The sequence below is a fragment of the Notamacropus eugenii genome, chromosome 1 (assembly GCF_028372415.1).
Source record: "Notamacropus eugenii isolate mMacEug1 chromosome 1, mMacEug1.pri_v2, whole genome shotgun sequence".
NCBI lineage: Eukaryota > Metazoa > Chordata > Mammalia > Diprotodontia > Macropodidae > Notamacropus > Notamacropus eugenii.
In genome coordinates, this window is record NC_092872.1 from 180,290,676 (window position 1) to 180,311,791 (window position 21,116).

At 43.3% G+C, this 21,116-nt stretch overlaps 1 protein-coding gene and 1 long non-coding RNA gene across 3 annotated transcripts in view; one reads left to right on the plus strand and one right to left on the minus strand.

Moving 5' to 3' along the window:
- Nucleotides 1-5,220, minus strand: part of LOC140511733 (uncharacterized) — a 13,396-nt gene extending 8,176 nt beyond the window's left edge. The window contains exon 1 of the long non-coding RNA XR_011969655.1: nt 4,084-5,220. This is a non-coding gene — a long non-coding RNA (uncharacterized lncRNA). The remainder of the gene's footprint in view (nt 1-4,083) is intronic.
- NOLC1 (nucleolar and coiled-body phosphoprotein 1) lies at nt 5,209-15,915 on the plus strand. Of its 2 annotated transcripts, none has more exons than XM_072620838.1 (14): nt 5,209-5,509; nt 7,024-7,079; nt 7,172-7,302; nt 7,450-7,583; nt 7,800-8,031; nt 8,518-8,657; nt 8,733-8,865; nt 12,044-12,265; nt 12,374-12,490; nt 12,647-12,775; nt 12,881-13,390; nt 13,503-13,612; nt 13,731-13,823; nt 13,917-15,915. In XM_072620838.1, exons 1-14 carry the CDS (start codon nt 5,390-5,392, stop codon nt 14,073-14,075), a joined length of 2,286 nt encoding a protein of 761 aa, XP_072476939.1. In that variant the 5' UTR covers nt 5,209-5,389; the 3' UTR covers nt 14,076-15,915. The 2 variants fall into 2 exon arrangements, with proteins under 2 accessions (XP_072476939.1, XP_072476946.1); XM_072620845.1 differs by having other exon boundaries at nt 5,301-5,509; nt 7,175-7,302.
- The last annotated feature ends 5,201 nt before the right edge of the window (nt 15,916-21,116 follow it).

The following is a 21,116-nucleotide window of genomic DNA, read 5'->3' on the forward strand; positions in this document are numbered from 1 at the left end:
AAACTGTATACCCTTTGACTTAGCAATATCACTGTTCAGTCTATTTCCTAAGGTGATCAGGTAAAGAAGGAAAAGAACCTTTGTGTTCGAAAATCTTTATAGCAGCTCCCTTTGTGTTAGCAAAGAACTGGAAATTGAGGAGATGCTCACCAGTTGGGGAATGGCTAAACAAGTTTGTGGCTTATTATTATGATGGAATACTACTGCGATGTAAGGAATGAGTTGCTTGATTTTAGAAAAACATGGAAAGACATGAAATAATGAAGGATGAGCAGAGCCAAGAGAACGTTGTACACAGTAACAGCAATATTGTTTGGAGAACAATTGTGAATGACTAAGTTATTCTGGGTTGCAAATATTCAGATGAACTACAAAGGACCTATGAAGGAAGATACTATGTACACCTCCAGAGAAAAAACTGATAAGTAGAAGTAAGCATGGTATGGTTTTACATTCACTTGTGTGTGTGTTGTGTGTGTGTGTGTGTGTGTGTGTGTGTGTGTGTGTGTGTACATGTGCACAAGTGTGTATGTCAAATGGTGGCCTTCTCTAGTGTTGGGTGGGGAGGAGGGAGGGATGGAGACAGTTTGGAACTTAAAATGTAACAGAATAAATAAATAAAAATTTTAAAAATAGGTAAAGAAGGGGTACTACCAAGTTACTTTCACGGCAAAAATATGGTCTTGATACCTAAAGGAGGAAATGCCAAAGAAGAAAACTAAAGACCACTTTCCCTAATGAATATTAATGCAAAATTTTAAATAAAATATTAGTAAGACTATAGCAATATATCCCACAAAAATCATACACTATAGTTAAGCTAGATATTTACCAGAAAGACAGAACTGGTTAGGATAGCTGTAACCATAACTGACCATATTAATAACCAACAAAAATCATTCTAATTGATGCAGAAAAAGCTTTTGACAAAATACAACACCTATTCCTCTTTTAAAAAACAGCTAGAAAGTGTAGGAATAAGTGGAGTCTTTTATTTATTTTTTTTGGTGAGGCAATTGGGGTTAAGTGACTTGCCCAGGGTCACACAGCTAGTGTTTTATCTAAGGCTGGATCTAAACTCAGGTCCTCCTGACTCTAGGGCCAGTGCTGTCCATCCATTGGGCCACCTAGCTATCCCAGTAGAGCCTTTCCTAAAATAATAAATAGTATCTATCTAAAACCAAGAAGTCAGCATTATCTGTAAAGAGAGTAAGTTAGAAACCCTTTCAGTAATATCAGAGTTGAACCAAGGATGTCCATCATCAATATTACTATTCAATATTGTACTAAAAATGCTAGCTGTAGCATTGACAAGAAAAAGAAATGGAAGGAATAAGTGCAGGTAAAGATCAAACAAAACTCACTTTTTGCAGCTGCGTGGGTAGAGTGATATAGTGACAGAGAGTCAACTAAAAAACTTATTGGAACAACTTCAGCAAAGAAATAGGATATAGAGTACACCTGCACAAATCATCAGTATTTCTGTATATAACCAGCAAAATACAGCAGGAAGAGATAGAGAAATTCTATTTAAAAGAACTATAAAATATTTGGGAGTCTACTTGCCAAGACACACCCTGGTACCCTACATGAACACAATTACAAAACACTTAGCACAGGTTAAGACATTTAAATAATTAGAGAAATATTAATTACTCGTGGATAGGCCAAAAAAAAATTACAATATTACCTAAATCACTTTACTTTTCCAGTGCCATCCCAATCAGACTACCAAAGAGTTATTTTATAGAATTAGAAAAAATAACAAAATTCCTCTAGAAGGACAAAATGTTGATGTCAAGGGAATTAATGAAAAAAATAAGGGGGAGGGGCAGCAGTATCAAATTTCAAACTATGCTACAAAGCTCTAATCGCTAAAACAGTTTGGTGACAAAATGGATAGAGTGCCTGACCTAAAATCAGTAAGACTCATCTTGAGTTCAAATCCAGCCTCGGACACTTAATAGGTATGTGATCCTGGGCACTCGTCCATTTAACCCTGTTGGGCACAGTCTTCTATAAAATGAGCTGGAGAAGAAAATGGCAAACCACTTCAGTATCTTTGCCAAGTAAAGCCCGCATGGGATTATGAAGAGTTGGGTTTGACAAATGACTGAACAAGAAATCTGTTCAGTGGAACAGATTAGATACCTAATATACAGAAGCAGAGGAGCACGGTAATCCAGTGTTTGATAAACCCAAAGATCCCAGCTATTAGGGCAAGAACTGACAAAAGTTGCTGGGAAAAGTGGAAAGTAGTATGGCAAAAACTAGGTATAGACAAATATGCTATTTACCAAGATAAACTCAAAATAAGTACATGATTTAGACATAAATGATGACATCGTAAGCAAATTAGTGGATCATGGAAAAAGTTATCTGTCATCTGTGGATAGGTTTTCTTCCTGTCTCTGCTTTTCTTGGATCCTCCTCCAGGTCACATCCTCTAACTGTGGATGTCCCTCAGGGTTCCCTCCTATGCCCTTTTCTCTCTCTTCACTTGGTGATCTCATTAGTTCCTATGGATTTAATTACCATCTCTGCTGATTCTTACATCTCCCTGTCATGCCCCAAACTCTCTGTTGACCTGTAATCAATTTTCCATTTCCAATCGCCTTTCTGACATCTCAAACTAGATATCAGTTAACATTTTAAACTCACTATGTCCATAACAGAACTTACTATCTTTCCTCTTAAACCTCCCTCCCCAACTTCCCTTTTAGAATAGAGGAAGCCACTATTTACCCAGTCTGTCAGGCTCATAACCTAAGATTCATCCTGGATTCCTCACTATCTCTTATTCCCTCATATCCAAACAGTTCCCAAAGCTTGTCGATGTCACCTTTGCAACTTCTCTAATATATGCCCCCTTTTCTCCTCTGACACTGCTACCACCCTGGTGTGGACTCTCATAATCTCACCCTTGATGACTGCATTAGCCTGCTGGTGGCTCTGCCTGCTTCAAGTCTCCCCCCACTCCAATCCACTCTCCACTCAACCACTAAAGTGATTTTCATAAAATGAAAGTCTGGTCATATCAGCCCCCTACTCAATGATCTTCAGTGGCTCCCTATTTCCTCCAGGAGCAAATTCAAAGCCCTTCCTAACCTAGCCCCCCTCCTACCTTTCCAGTCTTGTTACACCTTACTCCTTGACACAGACTTTTCAATTCAGTGACACTGGTTTCCTGACTGTTCCACAAACAAGACACTCCCATCTTTGGGTTCCACACATTTTCTCTGGCTGTCCCTTATGCTTGGAACACTGCCCTTTCTCTGCTCCAGCTTTTGACTACTGGCTTCATTTAGGTCTCAGCTAAAACCCCACCTTCTACAGGAAGCCTTCCTCTTACTCACAGTGCCTTTTCTTCTGTTAATTATTATTTTATTTACCATGTATATGGTTTGCTTTGCATATGTTTGTTTGCATGTTGTCTCCGTTAGATTGGAAACTCCTTGAGGGCAGGGAGTCTTTTGCTTCTTTTAGTATCCCTAGCACTTAGCAGAGTCCCTGGCACATATTAGGCACTTAACCAATATTGATTGATTGATTGAAGAGTTGATGACCCAGTGGGATAGAGAGGTTGACAGAAGGCAAAATGGACAATTTTGATTTTTTAAAATAAGGTTTTTGCACAAATAAAACTAATGCTGCTAAAAACAAGAAGAGAAGCAGGAAACTGAGAAATCTTTGTAGCATGTTTGTCTGATAAAGGTTTTATTTCTAAGATACATATGGAACTGATTCAAATTTATAAGAATAAGAGCCATTCCCCGACTGATAAATGGTCAAAGAATACAAACAGGCAGTTTTCAGAAGAAAAAATACAAGCTATTAATGGTCACGAAAAGGTATTCTAAATCACTAGTAATTAGAGAAATGCAAATTCAAAGAACTCTGAGGTTTCACTTCACACCCATCAGATTGTCTAGGCTGATCCAACTCAGAACTGGTCTGACCTTTCTGGAAGGCAGGTCAGAACTATGTTCCAAAACTATTAACCTATTTATACTCTTTGACTCAAAGTTACTGATACTAGGTCCAAGGAGGTCAAAAAGAAAGAGGAAACGGACCCATACGTACAAAACTACTTGTAGTAGCTCTTTTTGTAGTGACCAGTAACTGGAAACTGAGCTGACGCCTCTCCACTGGGGAACGGCCAACAAGTTATGGGGTGTGAGCGTGATGGAATATAACCTTGGGCAGCAAGAAACGATGAAGGGGAAGGTTTCAGAGGAACCAGCAGAGGCTCGCGTGAACGGAAGGGAAGTAAAGTGAGCAGAACGAGGAGAAAAAGGAAGGCGATAATAGCAGGATTATAAAAATCAGCTTTGAAAGACGTAGGAATTCTGACGAACACAACGAGCAGCCAAAATTGCGAAGGCCTGGGGATGAAAAAGCCATGTACCCCCCGAACCTGGAGACTGGGCGGTGTAGAGTGCTGGGAATAAAGCCGACAACCCCCTCGTGTGTGCCCCAGGCCAGACACTTCACCTGGCTGCCTCAGTCTCATCTTTAAAACGGAGATGATAATGGTGCCTGTCTGGTAGGCTTGGGAGGGACGGGTGGAACATCAAGTGCTACATGGTAGCTATTATTTCTGTCCCCTCTCTCTCCAGAGTAACAGGAGAATTTGTTTTGCATGACCATATATTTTCAATTTAATTTGTCATTTGCAACTGAAAAACAGGCTTTTTTTTTAAAGGCCCGTGAACCGCCGGATCTCCCAAGAGCAGCCAGCCAAGTCAGCTGGGACTCGGGATGCGCGGGGCCCAGTGCGGGAAGCATTGGGGGGGGGGCGGCTCTTCTCACGGACCCCAGGGGGCCTTGCTCGTACACACCTCGCCCCTCAGTTTGGGGGTGCAGGGAGGACGGCTGCCCCCAAAGGAGCCCCCGGCCCCTGAAGCCCCACCCCCTCATTTTGCAATGGAGGAAAAGGAGGCCTGGGGAGCTTAAGCAGCTGTGGCTCGAAAGGACCCAAATCGTTGTTGGCTAAACCAGCAGTAAGACAGGCCCGCTCCGCCCCGCCCCAGCCCCGGCAAACCGGAGGCGGGGGCCGGAGTGGAGCTTTCCCGCCAAAGCGGCAGGAATGGGCGGAGCCACGACGCCCCTGCCCCGCCTTCACCCACCAGACGAGACCCGCGGAGTGGTTCGACCGGACTTTTTCTTTCCCGAGATATCCGGGGTGGGACCCGGGGTGGGAGGGAAGGGAAAGGGAAAGGGAAAGGAAGGTTTCTAGGAGTGGGCGGGCGGGCCCGAGTCCCCGCCTTTTCCGGCGCTTGGCCGTGACGCCACATCCGGTTCCCTTCACCCTCACCATGCCGGAGTGATGTCATCATGCGCGACGTGCAGCCCTGAGTCGCGCCGGTGACGCATTCGGACCTGGAGGATGGCGGAGCAAGAGGTGTTACGCGTGGTGCCCAGCGACTTGTTCCCTCTCGTGCTCGGTTTCCTGCGCGACAACCAGTTTCCGGAGGCGGCAAGCAAATTCGCTAAGGCCACGGGCACCGTGAGTCCCCCCGCGCTCGGGGAGGAGGGCGATCTGAGCACCGGGCGAGGGGAGAGGAAAGCACGTGGTCCCCCGGGCCTAGGGGGGAGGGGGCCCTCGTGGGCCCCGGGAAAGGGGGGCCCGGGTAGGGCGATCCCTGGCACCTGGCGTTGGGGTCATGGGCTTAATGCCCGCTCTGGTGGTCACAGAAGCCTCTCCTGGTAAATCGAGGCAAGGCTGCAGGACCGGTCAGTATGGGTCTTAGTTTGTGGAGGCGGTGGGGGAGGGGAGCCCTTAAGAAGAGTCAGATCCATATGATGCTCCAGGGGCAGCTAAGGGGGACGACCCCGGCTCGGTTCTGGTTCGTGTGTTTTTTTATCAGTTACAGCTTTTACACGCCGACCTTTCCACTTCCACTGCAGCCAGTCACTTAGCACGTGCGCTCCTTGAAGTGAGGGGCTGCTCCATTTTTGTGCCTGTGTCCCCAGCCTTCTGTCTGGCACATAGTTAGTACATAATAAATACTTCAGGTTGATGTTTCACCCTGATCAGTGATACACCATTCTAAGTCGTGTTTCCACCTGGAATCTTCCACTTTCTCCTTGAATAATCTTTTCAGTGCATTTGAATTATCTGACTCTACCAAGGACCCACCACTGTATTTTCTCTCTTTCCCACTGTATTCACCCTCCACCCCCCAGCAAGAAGAAATCATGCATATTTTTCTGGTGGACCAGGCTTAAAGTTTATAAGATTTGTAGAAATTTGTGCTTCATAATAATTGCTCTTGATTTGCAATCCCAGAATGTGCAACAGAAGAAAAGATGCTGAGTTTTGAGTTACAAGTTTATGTCTTGCCTCTGACTTGTGGCTATGGACAAGTTACTCAACTTTTCTGAGCTTGTTTTTTCTATTGTAAAAGGCAATACTTGAGCTTACTACCTCATAGGGTGTAGGGAAGGTGCTTTGTTAACTTTAAGCACAATATAAATGTGACTTGTTATTCTACGTCCCAGCCAGCTTGGATTGTTCTCCATCCCCCATTTTCTTGCTGTTTCCTGTTTCAGTGGCTTTGTTCACATTCTCCCTTCAAGGCCTAGCTTAGATGCCATGCTGCAGTGGAGCTTTCCTTGGGTCTGCCCCTTTGTAACTGTCAATTAATTGAAGCTTTTAATATAGTTATAATTTTGCCTGGACCCTTCTTTTGTTCCTATTATACAATTCCTTGTATCAAAATGTATTGTGAGTTCCTTACAAAGCAGAGTCTGTATCTTCTTTGTTGTTATATCCTTAGCAGCTTGAACATGGTAGGTACTTAGTAAGTGTTCAGTAATTTTAATTTATATGTATGAAAACATTGTAGCATGCTTCGGGTTTGCAGATGATATGAGGCTGGGAAGACTAGCTAAAAACATGTTGGGATCAAAAAAAGCCCAGGTTGTAAGAGTAGACTAACTTAATAGAACTTTGTGGATGTGACTGCAAAAATTCCAGCATTTTAGGGATATCAGCTCTACCTCTTTCCGTCCTTGCAGGCCCAACAGGACCCCAATGCCACTTCCCTTTTGGACATCTATAGTTTCTGGCTCAAGTAAGTCCCTTCTGCACCCTTCGGCTCTCTCTTCCTTGGTGTCTCATAGGCCAGCCCCTTCTCAAAGTTCATTTTGCCTTTTCTTCACCCAGTAGGTCTTCCAAAGCTCAGAAGCGCAAGTTGCAGGCTAACGGACCAGTAGCAAAGAAAGCTAAGAAATCCACTGCTTCTGGCGACAGCAGTCATAAAGGAGAGGCCAAACAGCCTCCAACCAAAAAATTAGGTGAGGGATGAATTTTTGGGAGTGGAGGGGGTGTTCTTTCCATGTGTTTGATTTCTAGCTAAAGCACATGAAGGTTCTTCTTGCTCGCTTGGGAATACTCCCCTTGTCCAGAGGCCTAATTCTCACCAATTCCATATTCTTCCCCAGCCACCAAGCCACCTGGTACATCCACTCAGCCTTTGAAGTCAACCATTCCTGCCAAAGCAGCAGAGAGTAGTAGTAGTAGCAGTGAGGACTCCAGTGAGGAAGAAGACACTGGAAGCCAGAAGAAGTCTGCCCAGGTTGAAATATATGGGTTTCAGGAGAGGAACTAGGGGCAGAAATCTGTGTCTGCTTGATTCAGAGATGCCATTAGAAAGGAAATCTTTCCAAACTGAACTTGTTCTGGGTGGGGTCAGGCTGGTGGGAAGAGGATTCTCCATGTTGTTCTGTTTTAGGGCGCCCTTGTCTGGACACCCCAAAGCCTTTTGCTGAACACTTGTTCCTTCTCCTAACAGAAGGGAGCCAAGCCCCCAGCCAAGGCAGTCAAGCCTTCCCCCAAGGCAGCTCAGCCTAAGAAAGCTGAAAGCTCCAGCTCTGACTCCGACTCTGACTCCGACTCCAGCTCAGAGGACGAAGCTACGAAGAAACAGAAAACAAAGACTCCAGTTAAGACCCCAGTTAAGACTCCAGTTAAGACTTCAGTCAAGGCCACAGCTAAGACTCCAGTCAAGACTCCTGCTAAGCCAGGTACTTTTCTTTCTTCAAGTAAGGATTTTTCTTTAGCAAAAGGAGTGGCAAGAGACTTGGCCGTTTTGTGATCTGGGGTCTTAGAATTGTCCCTCCCCCACAATATATGCTCACATTTCTCCTCTGATAAGCCACTTGGCTGTCACCAGGGGTTCTTTTGAAGGCATTATGTAGTCACTGAAGAGAAAAACTTTTGTATTACTTCTCTTACTCCTAAAATGGGGATGGGGCAGGAGAACATGTTATAAACTTGGGCAGATCTTTAATCAGAATGATTAAAGAGATATTTGAATGATTCTTAATTTACTCTTACCACCTAAAGCCTTAGGGATAGTGACATTTCTGTTCTTGCTTTTTGGGGATGGGCAGAATTAAATGGAGAAACTAACTTTCCTGGCAAAATGTTTGTTTAATACCTTGTGTGGGGCCTTGGACATAGGAGACATTTAATGGATAAACTGAATTGATCCCATTTTTCTCTCCTAGGCACAGCTGCCCAGGTCACCCCTAAATTAGCCAATGGCAAAGCTGGTGAAAGCAGCAGTACTAGTAGTAGTAGCAGCAGCAGCAGCAGCAGTAGTGACTCAGAGGAGGAAGCAGAGGTGGCAGCAGCTCCGTCCAAAAAGGTTGAAACTCTTTTACCTTGGGGGGAGGGAGTCCCATCACCAAGCATTGGTATTGATTGGTATGTTGTCATTAAGGCTGTACTGAAGAAGCCAACTCCATCCAAGACCCCTGTGAAAGCTGCCCAGAAGAGTTCCAGCAGTGAAGAATCCTCCAGTGAGGAAGAAGAAGAAGAGAAACAGAAGAAAAAACCTCTCAAGGCTAAGCAAGGTGAGTGACATTAAGAAGGCCATTCCTTACTCTGTTGTCACACCTCTGGCAGCCCCAGCTCCCCAGGATGGGTTTAGTGTCAGAGCTTCTGGATCCCATCTCCATCTCCATCTCATCCTGAAGATGTTCACAGTTTATCCTTTTCTGTTTTACTCAGTGGATACAGTGTTGGGACCTTGATACAAAGGCATAAAGTCTTTTCCCATCTACCAGTCCTGAGTGCCTTTTTCCTTGGGTGCAGTTCCTTTGGCCTAACTCATATACTTCTGCTTTTCTCCCTAAAGAAGAACAAAAAGTGGTTCAGTCCACTCCTGTTGAGGCTAGTGGAATATAGTACATGAATGTCACAGTAGCACACACTAAGATACTATGGTTTGGAATTTTGTTATTTTTTTTTTTAAACTACCTATGAGCATTAAATAACCAGGAGCCACAAGGATAGGCTTGGTTTGGTGGAGTGAATGTTAAATCCGTGGCTAGGAGACAATTATGTCATGGCACTCAGCCTGTTTTCTTGGCTGTAGTGTGATGATGCTAATACCTGACAAAAAGAGTTTTGAGGAAAGTTCTTTGTAAATACCTGTATTTGTAATTCCATTATACTGTCATAACATTAAGGAATTTGAAAGAGAGAATATTGTGGTATGTGGGGAGGGTTAGTATAGATTTGGAAATGAGGTATTTGGTCTAGGCTTGGGGTACATAGTCCTTGTGAATCAATGGAAGTTGGAGATGGAACACCTAGGAGTCTCAGTTGATTGGGATTTAGCATACTGCAAGGGGAGTAGTCATGTGGAAGGAGTCTGAAAAGGTAGGTTGGCATCAAGACAAGGGATTTGGATTTTATCTTATTGGAGGAGTTTTTTAGCAGAAGAGTGACGTGGTTTAACTTTGCCTTCTGGTAGGGTTATTTTGGCAGCTCTGAGGAAGATGGGTTGGGGAGAGGAGAAATTTGGGAGCAAGAAGTGTCCTGTGATCGTGTATTAAGCTCTCAGGATACAAGCAAAAGGCATGGTCTCTGACAGGAGAAACAAGCCAGAATAACTAGCTATGGAGGGGATATAGTCAGAGGGGATGGACGGTAATCTGAGAGGTGTTAGCCTCAAGCAAGGGGTTAGCAAGGGAGAACTGCGAAAGGCCACCGGTCGAAGGTGGGATTCATCTTGTGTCTTGAAGGAAGCCAGTAAAACAAACAGGTGGAGAGAGTGTTTCAAACAGGGGACACATGGTACAGAACCATGGAGGGAGGGCCCTGTACGAGGAGCAGCTCGAGGCCAGTATAGTTAGGTCACACAGTTTGTAGAAGGGAGGAAAGAAAGCAAGGGCTGGTGTTGTGAAGAAGGAGGAGTTTATGTTTGATTCTGTGTGTTTGTCCTTTGTTGCCGAAGACCATGCCATCAGAGAAATGATGACATGACTTGCACTTGACTTTGTTCTGAGTGAGGGAGGGCTGTGCAGGTCACCAGCCTCACTTATCCTCCACAGCCATCTGAATCCAGTGACCAGATATTCATCAGAATGACTGGAAATGACCCAGGTGGAGGCAATTGGGGTTAAGTGACTTGCCCAAGATCACATAGCTAGTGAGTGTCAAGTGTCTGAAGTGAGATTTGAACTCAGGTCCTCCTGACTCCTGCACTGGTGCTCTATCCACTGCACCACCTAGCTGCCCCTTATTTGATTCTAGGTCATAGGGAACCACCAGTTTTTACTGAGTAAGGGAAGGAGTGATATGGGTGCTTCTGCCCTGTACTGCAGCTAAATAGGGGATGGATTGGAATAGGGAGATATTTGAGGTAGGAAGACCAGTTAGGAGGTTTTTGCATCAAGCAAAGTGAGAGGTAATGAAACAGAAAGGTGGTGGCTTTGTAAGTGGGGAGAAAAGATATGTATGAATATGTTGCAAAGGGAGACGAGAACATTTGCTGACAAACTGGATCGGTGGGATAAGTGAGAGTGGAGAGTCAAAGATGAGGCTGAGGTTGTAAGCCAGTGTGATTTGGAGGATAGTGGTGGCCATGGAAGAGTTGGGATGAAGTTAGAACTCCCCCCCAGCACACATAATAGTATTTTATTTTTTCCAATTACATGTAAAAGTAGTTTACAGATTCACTTTTATAAGATTTTGAGTTCCAAATTTTTTCTCCTCTCCCCCTTCCCAAGATAGTGAGCAATCTGATATAGGTTATACATGTGTAATCATGTTAAACACATTTCCACATTAGTCATGTGAAAGAAAAATCAGAACAAAAGGGGGAAAGTTAGAGATTTTTGAGGGAAAGATTATGGGTTCTGTTTTGACCATAATGATTAAGAACTGGATCAAAAGACAGTTGGTGATGAGCTCAGAAGAAGCTAGCTCTGGCTTCACAGCTCCGAGAATCATCAACGTAGAGATGATCACTGAGCCCTTGGGGAGAAGTAGAGGCTTACAATCCAAGTGTGAGAGGAGTTGAGACATCCCTGAACCGCCAGTGGTGATTATTTAAATTAGTAGAGGAGAGGTGTAACGAGGGGAGAACCAGCTATACTTGACAAGTGATTGAATGAAGGAAAGAGGTGGATTAAGGATGATTCCAAGATTATAAATCTGTGTTACTGGGGTTATAGAACCCCAAACAAAGATCTGGATATCTGAAGGAGGGGAAGGTTTGGGTGAAAGATTATGACTTCTGTTTTCTACGTGTTGAAACTGAGATGCCAGTGTCCATGATCTAGATGGTAGTTAGTGCAGGATTCGCAGTCAGAAAAATTAAGGCTGGATAGATTAGGACCTAGGACTGATCATTTACAACGTATCAGGAGATTATAGGATGAAAACTGAAAGTATATATGTATTTTACTCTTTGGGTCTAAAGTTGCCTAATTGCACACCCTTCCCAGAACAGCCAGATGAAGCCAATCTCTCAGTACAGTTTTAAGTCTTACTATTTCTTGTGCAGGAAAGAAGGCTAGAGAGAGATAAGAAAAGATTGCAGGATTTAAGGACAAGGTTTTCTGTACACATAGAGTTGAGCTCAGCATTGTAATGTCCCAATGCTGCTGCCCTTATGCTTAGTCTGGAGTAGGTAGAATCTCTGGAGGTTTTAAAAAGAGAAAAGCGCTGGCTAGTGAGAGAGTGAGACGACACTTCAGCCACTGATCTCTTCCTCTGGGTCTCTTGTGCCCCTCTAAGCAGGTCCATACAGCTCTGTGCCCCCACCTCCTTGTACCCAGTCAAAGAAGGTGGGAGGGGACCAACCTCCCAAGAAGAAGGTGGGAGGGGACCAGTCCTCCAAGAAGTTAGCAGGTGACCAGCCCCCCAAGAAGAAGGTGGCAGGTGACCAGGCCACCAAGAAGGAGGAAAGCAGTGACTCTTCTGATAGCAGTGAGGACAGCAGTGATGAGGAGGCAGCCACAGGTATGGGTGTGTGGTGTGGCAGGGGCACAGTTTTTGGTTGAGGAGTGAAAGACAGGGCATGATAACCCAGGAATGGACAGGGAAATGAGACACCTTTACCCTTTTCAGGTAAAGCAGGAGGAGCCAAAGCTGCCACACCTAAACCTGCCTCAGCTAAAGCCTCCACAGTCAAGACTACAGCAGGCACGGCCACAGGAGAGGAGTCCAGTTCAGACAGTGACTCAGGTGTTTTGTTTGTGTCTGTTTATTCATTCTCTTCTCTCTCTCATCCCTTGTTGAAGTTTGGTGGGAAGGGGGGAGGTCAGATCAGAGCCAAGGGAGAAGAATTGTTCCCTCAGCAGGAGTTGTGGGCCTATCCTAACCCCACAGATTTCCCTACAGATTCCAGCTCAGAGGAGGAAGAGAAGAAACCTTCTCAAAAGGCAGCCCCCAAACCTGCTGTTGCTGTTAAGGCAGCTCCCAAGCCAACTGGGACTCCAAAGGCTGCTGAGAACTCTTCAGATAGCTCAGGTATACAGGGGCAAGTTAGGGAGTTGGGTTTGTGGAGAGAAGAGGGGAAATCTGTTATGTGGCCTTGGTCTGGGGACATCTGCTCACTGCTCCTTTTCTGTGCAGACTCAGACAGCTCTGAGGATGAAGCACCAGCCAAGCCAGCCCCTAGCACCAAGCTGGCCACCAAGCAAAAGCCTCTGCCCAGGAAAGCAGATAGCAGCTCTAGTGAAGAGGAAAGCAGTTCTAGTGAGGAAGAAAAGAAGCCAAGGACAAAGACTGCAGCAGCCATCCCCAAACACAAGGTGGGGGCCAAGGGAACTCCATCTCCAGGGCCCAAAGCGGCCACACAGGACAGCAGTTCAGATTCCGACAGCTCCAGCAGCGAAGAGGAGGAACCAGCAAGCAAAGTGAATAAATCCAAGGTGGGAACTGCAGCTGTACCTAAGCCTGCCTTGGCAAAAAAATCTAAGGCCGAGAGTAGTTCCTCTTCTGACAGCTCCAGTGAAGAGGAGGAGAAACCAAAACTTCAAAAGAGCCCTGGCTTGGTGGCCAATGGGTCTTGCCCTCCAGCAACATCCCAGAATGGGAAGACTTGTACACGTAAGGAGGAGGAACAGGCAGCAGCCAAGCCAGGTCTGTGTATCCTCAACACCTCAGTGTCTAGGACGGACCTGAGTAGGTTGGTAGAGAATTGAATTCTCAAAACTGTTTCTTGATGAATAATCCTAACTTTTCTGTCCACCAGGCTCTGGGAAGAAGCGGAAAAAGGATGCTAGCCCTGGCCAAGAGGCCACGCCCCCTAAGGTGAAGAAACAAAAGCCTCAGACCCCAAACACGGTTCCCAAAACAAAAAAGGTGAGTGACCAATGAATGCTAGAGTATCTTGTCCCCTGGGGGTCAAGGGGAGTATTTCAGGGCCAATTCAGACTACCCTCTTGGCCTCTTTTCCCTATACTCTAATCCTCTTCCTTAGGGAGAGAAAAGGGCATCCTCCCCTTTCCGGAGAGTTAAGTCGGAAGAAGTTGAGGTCGACTCTCGGGTGGCTGACAACTCCTTTGATGCCAAGGTAAGAAGGGAGTGGTGGTACTGCCCTAGGAGAGAGTAGGACATCACCCTACCTCACCCTTCTGGGTGGTGATGACTGCTCTCCCTTCCTCAGCGGGGTGCAGCTGGAGACTGGGGAGAGAAAGCCAACGAGGTCCTCAAGTTCACCAAAGGCAAGTCCTTTCGCCATGAGAAGACCAAGAAGAAGAGGGGCAGCTACCGGGGTGGCTCCATCTCCACCCAAGTCAACTCGGTTAAGTTTGAAAGTGACTGAGTAGATACCTTGACTCGGAAGCCTGCGGCCCAGTGCCCAGCCCCCAGTCCTGTTTGGGGGCTTGGGCAACTGGAGCTAGTGACTGCTCCCTCAGCCACAGTCTGCACTTGGCCGTGGACAACTTTTGAATGAGGATCCTTTGGGGAATGGGTGGGGGGAATGGGGACAGGAAAGGAAGCACGCATTCTTCTGGAAGTGTGTTGCTTGGTTGTTGTCCCTTCAATCTTCTGAAATCCAAATATAGCTCACCCTCACTTGAGAAGTCCCTGAAAGATTGTATGTGAAGCAAAAATTTGTAATTTTATATTGAGTCATATTTTCCTATTTACTAATATAACTTGCCAGAGATGCGCTTCCCACAGGTAACATTTTGATCCCATAGAAGACATATTAGAAGACACATTTCAGAACCCTTACTATTTTGGACTGTATTAGTTTGAGGGACAACCTATCTTAGGAGAAGCTTGCCTCCAAGTTAACTGCGCAGAGGTGAGTTTGTCCACAACATTTTTGTTAGAACCATCAACACAGTCTGAGGGAATAGTGATCTGCACCATCAAGATTATAGAGTTTTGAAAAGTTTAGAGTTTTGCAGTATTCATCTCAAGTAAGAGGCTGGTTGTCAGTTCACTCATTCTGTATGTTTATAATCCTCTGCAAACTTTATAGAGAGCCAGCAAATCAGCAGCTGACAGTAACACTCCCAGGTTCACTTATTTCATTAAGCTTTCTGGCGATCCCCATTTCACAGGATCTTGTCTTTAGATCAGGGAGGGACCTCAGAGGTCCTCTAATCCAGACCTCTGCCGTTCCTTTCACAGATGATGAGATGGAGGCTCACAGAGCCAGAGGTCATCTAGATAATAAAAAATAAATGTCGAGCCAGTAATTGGACCCAAATCCACTGTACTGTTCTACCTCCCATTTCTTCAAACAGCCAAACTCATTGGCCAGAAGAGCCCTGTGGATATACTGTTTTGAACGTAGTTAGTTTGGCAGTTTGATCATGGTGTGAAGAACTTCAAGAGCTTTTTCTTTATCCTGGAATATTGTGTTAGACCATTGTTGGAGAGTCAGCATGTGGGTTGGGGTGCCCACATGTGTTGGTAATAATCTTGCTGTCACCCATTGTCTCCTTAGTATCACGGTCAAATGTTCATTGTGGTCCAGTGATTTCTTGACATCCCCAGACTGTTCACCCCTATTCCCACAGTTGCATAGCCTTCTAAATATAGCCAAACCTTCAAAAACTCACCTTAATTTTACTCAGAAGAAATTATACAACTGGTAGGGAGGAGAAGGCATAAGACTTTTTGGAATCATTGTCCTAAGAATGTAGAATTTTTGTAGGGCTTTTTTTTTTTTGAGGCTAGGGTGGAGGTTAGGGAGAAAACACATTCAGTAGAAGATACCATAAATTGTCCTCAGTAGAATTCAGATGTCTGTAGTGAAGGGAGTAGATACATGCTAGTAGCCAGGGAGCTAAGTTATCATTGAAGTTCATTCTGTAGTTGGGTCAGTTGATGTTGGTGGAAATGGGGAGCAGTTCATCAGAATATTTTTGTTGCCCTCAGAGTTGTCTGTGATAATCTAGTACTTGGTCTTTACCTTTGAGTAGATAATAATTATTTGTAATTATCACTAATTATGTATATACATCCAGCATTTGCTAAAGTATGTTTGAAAAACCATTCTTAATGAGCTAACCCAACCCTGTCTTGTTGCTGTGTTTTCTAAGCAGACCTTTTTTTCTATAGCTGATGTTGAACTTCCATCCTGACTGTAGTTTATGTGTTAATTGCAAATGATTCTTATCTGCTCAATAAAAAAGATTTCCTAAGATGTTTCCCCTTTCATTTTTTTTTTTTTTGGTGGTAATGGTAATACAAAAAAACTTAAGAGTTAACGTAGACCAGTGAAGTCATTCATGCCAGAAATCCAAGTACTGACTTGATCCATCCTGTTACAAACATTGATTTTGTGAGACACTCTTTATGTTCTGAGAACTCTTCCCTATTGAAATTATTGCAGACTTCTAATTCACAGGATTTCCCTAGTTAGGACTTCCTATGTAGTTCCCTGGAAGTTTTGTGCGTCTAGCAGAATTAATAAGCCTCACAAAACGTTTGAGAAGTCAAGGCCAGGGAGGAGACCTGCCCAAGGTCACAGTGGGCACTAATCTAGTGAAGGCTTAACTGTCTATGTAATTAGGAAAGGGGAGTAGCCTGTAGGGGTTGGTGACTACTCCTGAATGGCCCGGGAAATATTTTCCCACCTCACCCAGAGATAGAGGGCTTCCTAGTTGACCCAAAGTACTAGGAGTGATTCAGTGGGTGACCCTGCTGTTAGTGGACTAGGAAATATTTTAAGAAAGCTGAAAGGTATGATAACTCCCAGGGCTTATCCCTACACTCTTAGCAAGAAGCCTTCTTTTATGCCCGTTTTTAATATGGTTAAGTTGATGATTGGCTTTAGTGATGAATGGAAGTATTAGATGTGTTGTTAAACCCAAAGGCAGTTTGATGCCTCTGCACCTGGAGGGCGGTGGGAGGTAAGTAGTTCCTCATGGTTTACAGATGGTGTATCAGCATTTTCAAAACTCTGTGGTCTTGATAAGCCACAGCCTTGATAGCCTCTAAAAAAGCCTCATGAGCCTATACTGATTTGTACCCTACACGTCCTTGCCTTCGTTTTCCCTGCCGACAGGCAGCTATATCTGGCACTTGAACTTAACTTCTCCAGGACGGTGTTCTCACAGTTCATGGGTGTGGCAGCCCCCCTTGCCAGAGTACCTCCTGTTACAACTTTACTCTTTAACTCTCTGTCCCTCTACCCTAAGACTTCATTTCCACAGAGTCACATACTTGAATGATGATCATATAGTTTTATTTTTTAAAGAATGACTCTGTAGTCTTTAGTTCTTTCCTATCCCCTAGCCCTCCCATTGAATTGAAGTCCATTGAGACTCTGGCTTGATATAAGTGATTTGAGTTCTGGCCAGAGCTTGGAAATCCCAGTTTGCTCTTGGGTGAGGCTGCCTCTTCTCCCTGCCATTCTGGATGTTTAGAACATCTCTATGGAACTTGATGGACTGGAGTGTACTAGGCTGTAAAAGAGAGAATCCATGTGGCAAGAGGAAAGGCCAAGAGCTGGTGTTCTGTTCTCCATGCTTCTGCTAAGCACAAGATTGGTGCCTTCTCCAGAGAGCTGCATTTTCAATGCTAATAATAGATGGTAAATAAATTCTTGTAGATCACTTGATATGACAGATAACAAGCATTTATGGAACCCTTATGATGTGCGCAGGCATTAAGCTAAGCACAGGATACAAATCCAAGCAAAAAAAAAACTCCTCAAGGAGGTCACATTCTAATGGAGGAAGAAAATGAAAAATGGATCAAAAAAGCAGGAGGCAAGGTACTTATGCAGAGGCATCATGGTGAAGTCTGGAGAGCAGTAGCACAGCCAAGAAAGACTGAAACCTGACTGGTCAGGTCTCATCCCCAAAACAAAAACACCAGAAGGAACTCACCAGACACAGAAGTGGGCCAATATGATGGAGAGAGATTCCAGGGGGAAATGTAGGAGGTTATGAGGTAAGAAACAAAAAATAAAAAAAACTTTTTTAAAGGAAAAGAATATACATGTTCTCACCTATGTGTGATACCTGAACAAACATTGACCATGTACAATGGCATAAAAACCCTGCAAACAAATGCAAAAATTAATTGCACTTTTTATAGACTATAATGGAATAAAAAGTATATTCAACAGAGGTCCACTGATAAAATGATTTAAAATTATTTGGAGAATAAATAACAATCCTAAATAGTAGTAGAATCAAAGAACCACAACATGCATTGTCTTGTTAAAACAATATCAATCCCTTGTAAGTGGATTTTTCTTGGACTCCATTTGGCTTAATAACCATTGCACTTTTCCCCTAACTTACTAGAGACCTCTTTTTTTATTTTTATTTTATTTTTTTCCAATTCATTTATTTTTTATTATATTTTTTATTATTTATTATTTATTTTATATTTACTTATTTTTCAGCATTCATTTCCACAAGATTTTGAGTTTCAAATTTTCTCCCCATCTCTCCCCCCTACCCCAAAACATCATGCATTCTAATTACCCATTCCCCCAATCTACCCTCCCTTCTATCACACCTCTCCCTTCCCTTATCCCCATCTTCTCTCTTCTCTTGTAGGGCAAGACATATTTCTTTAGCCCATTACCTGTATTTCTTATTTCCCAGTTACTTGCAAAAACAATTCTCAACATTTGTTCCTAAAACTTCGAGTTCCAACTTCTCCCTTCCATCCTCTTCACCCATCCCCACTGAGAAGGCAAGCAATTCAATATAGCCTATATATGTGTAATTTTGCTAAAGACTTCCATAATAGTCATATTGTGAAAGACTACCTATATTTCTCTCCATTCTATCCTGCCCACCATTTATTCTATTCTCTCTTTTGACCTTATGCCTCCCCAAAAGTGTTTACTTCTAATTACCCCCTTCTCTCATTTGCCCTCCCTTCTATCATCACCCCCAAAGCCCCTTATCCCCTTTTCCCCTACTTTCCTGTAGTATAAGATAGGTTTTCATACCAAATTGAGTGTGCATGTTATTCCTTCCTCAAGCCAAATGTGATGAGAGTAAGCTTCACTTTTTCTCTCTCATCTCCACCTTTTCCCCTCCACTGAAAAAGCTTTTTCTTGCCTTTTTTTTTTAAAATTTATTTATTTATTTAACTTTTAACATTCATTTTAACAAAATTTTGGGTTACTTATTTTCTCCCCTTTTGTCCCCTCCCCCCACCCCAAAACACCAAGCATTCTAATTGCCCCTAACACCAATCTGCTCTCTCTTCTATCATCCCTCTCTGTCCTTGTCTCCATCTTCTCTTTTGTCCTGTAGGGCCAGATAACTTTCTATACCCCTTTACCTGTATTTCTTATTTCCTAGTGGCAAGAACAGTACTCGACAGTTGTTCCTAAAACTTTTGAGTTCCAACCTTCACCTCCCTCCCCCCCCACCCCTTCCCTTTGGAAGGCAAGCAATTCAATATAGGCCAAATCTGTGTAGTTTTGCAAATGACTTCCATAATAGTCATGTTGTATAAGACTAACTATATTTCCCTCCATCCTATCCTGTCCCCCATTACTTCTGTTCTCTCTTTTGATCCTGTCCCTCCCCATGAGTGTTGACCTCAAATTGCTCCCTCCTCCCCATGCCCTCCCTTCCATCATCCCCCCCACCCTGTTTATCCCCTTCTCCCCCACTTTCCTGTATTGTAAGATAGGTTTTCATACCAAAATGAGTGTGCATTTTATTCCTTCCTTTAATGGAATGTGATGAGAGTAGACTTCATGTTTTTCTCTCACCTCCCCTCTTTATCCCTCCACTAATGAGTCTTTTGCTTGCCTCTTTTATGAGAGATAATTTGCCCCATTCCATTTCTCCCTTTCTCCTCCCAATATATTTCTCTCTCACTGCTTGATTTCATTTTTTAAAGATATGATCCCATCCTCTTCAATTCACTGTGTGCACTCTGTCTCTATGTGTGTGTGCATGTGCGTGTGCATGTGTGTGTGTGTGTGATCCCACCCAGTACCCAGATACTGAAAAGTTTCAAGAGTTAGAAATATTGTCTTTCCATGTAGGAATGTACAGTTCAATTTTAGTAAGTCCCTTATGATTTCTCTTTCCTGTTTACCTTTTCGTACTTTTCTTGATTCTTGTGTTTGAAAGTCAGATTTTCTATTCAGCTCTGGTCTTTTCATCAAGAATGCTTGAAAGTCTTCTATTTCATTGAATGACCATTTTTTGCCCTGAAGTATTATACTCAGTTTTGCTGGGTAGGTGATTCTTGGTTTTAGTCCTAGTTCCTTTGACTTCTGGAATATCATATTCCAAGCCTTTCGATCCCTTAATGTAGAAGCTGCTAGATCCTGTGTCATCCTGATTGTATTTCCACAATACTGGAATTGTTTCTTTCTGGCTGCTTGCAATATTTTCTCCTTGACCTGGGAACTCTGAAATTTGGCTACAATATTCCTAGGAGTTTTTCTATTCAGATCTCTTTCAGGAGGTGATCAGTGAATTCTTTCAATATTTATTTTACCCTCTGGTACCAGAATATCAGGGCAGTTTTCTTTGATAATTTCATGAAAGATGATGTCTAGGCTATTTTTTTTATCATGGCTTTCAGGTAGTCCCATAATTTTTAAATTGTCTCTCCTGGATCTATTTTCCAGGTCAGTTGTTTTTCCAGTGAGATATTTCACAATGTCTTCTATGTTTTCATTCTTTTGGTTTTGTTTTATAATTTCTTAGTTTCTCATAAAGTCATTGGCCTCCATCTGTTCCATTCTAATTTTGAAAGAACTATTTTCTTCAGTGAGCTTTTGAACCTCTTTTTCCATTTGGCTAATTCTGCTTTTTAAATCATTCTCCTTATTGGCTTTTTGGGCCTCTTTTGCCATTTGAGTTAGTCTCTTTTTAAAGGTGTTAATTTCTTCAGCATTTTTTTGAGTCTTCTTTAGCAAGCTTGTTGTAGTAGTTGCTCGGTCTGGAGTCAGGAAGACCTCAATTAAAATCCCACATCAGAACACTAGCTGTGTGACAAAATGGGGATAATAATAGAATCTGTCTCAAAGGGTTGTTCTGAGGGTCAAGTAAGATAATATTTGTTGAAAAGCACTTGGAATGGTTCTGGGCATGTAGTAGGTGCTTTTTACTTATTCCTTTCCCTTTCTCTCCCCTGGTTGTAAGTCTTTATTTCTTCTTTGTCTTTTTTGCTGCCCACACAAGAATTGATAGTTAAGCATGACTTTTACTTGGTTACCAAGAACTGTGGCATAAAACCTATGGGATCATGAAAGACATGCTAAGGGCAGAACCAAGATGGCAGAATAGCAGGAGGAATAATTGAACTCTTTTATAATAGTTTATAATATATATTATATTTATAATATATATACAGTTTATAATAGTTGAACTCTTTTAATAATAGTTGAACAGCTTTTCCACAA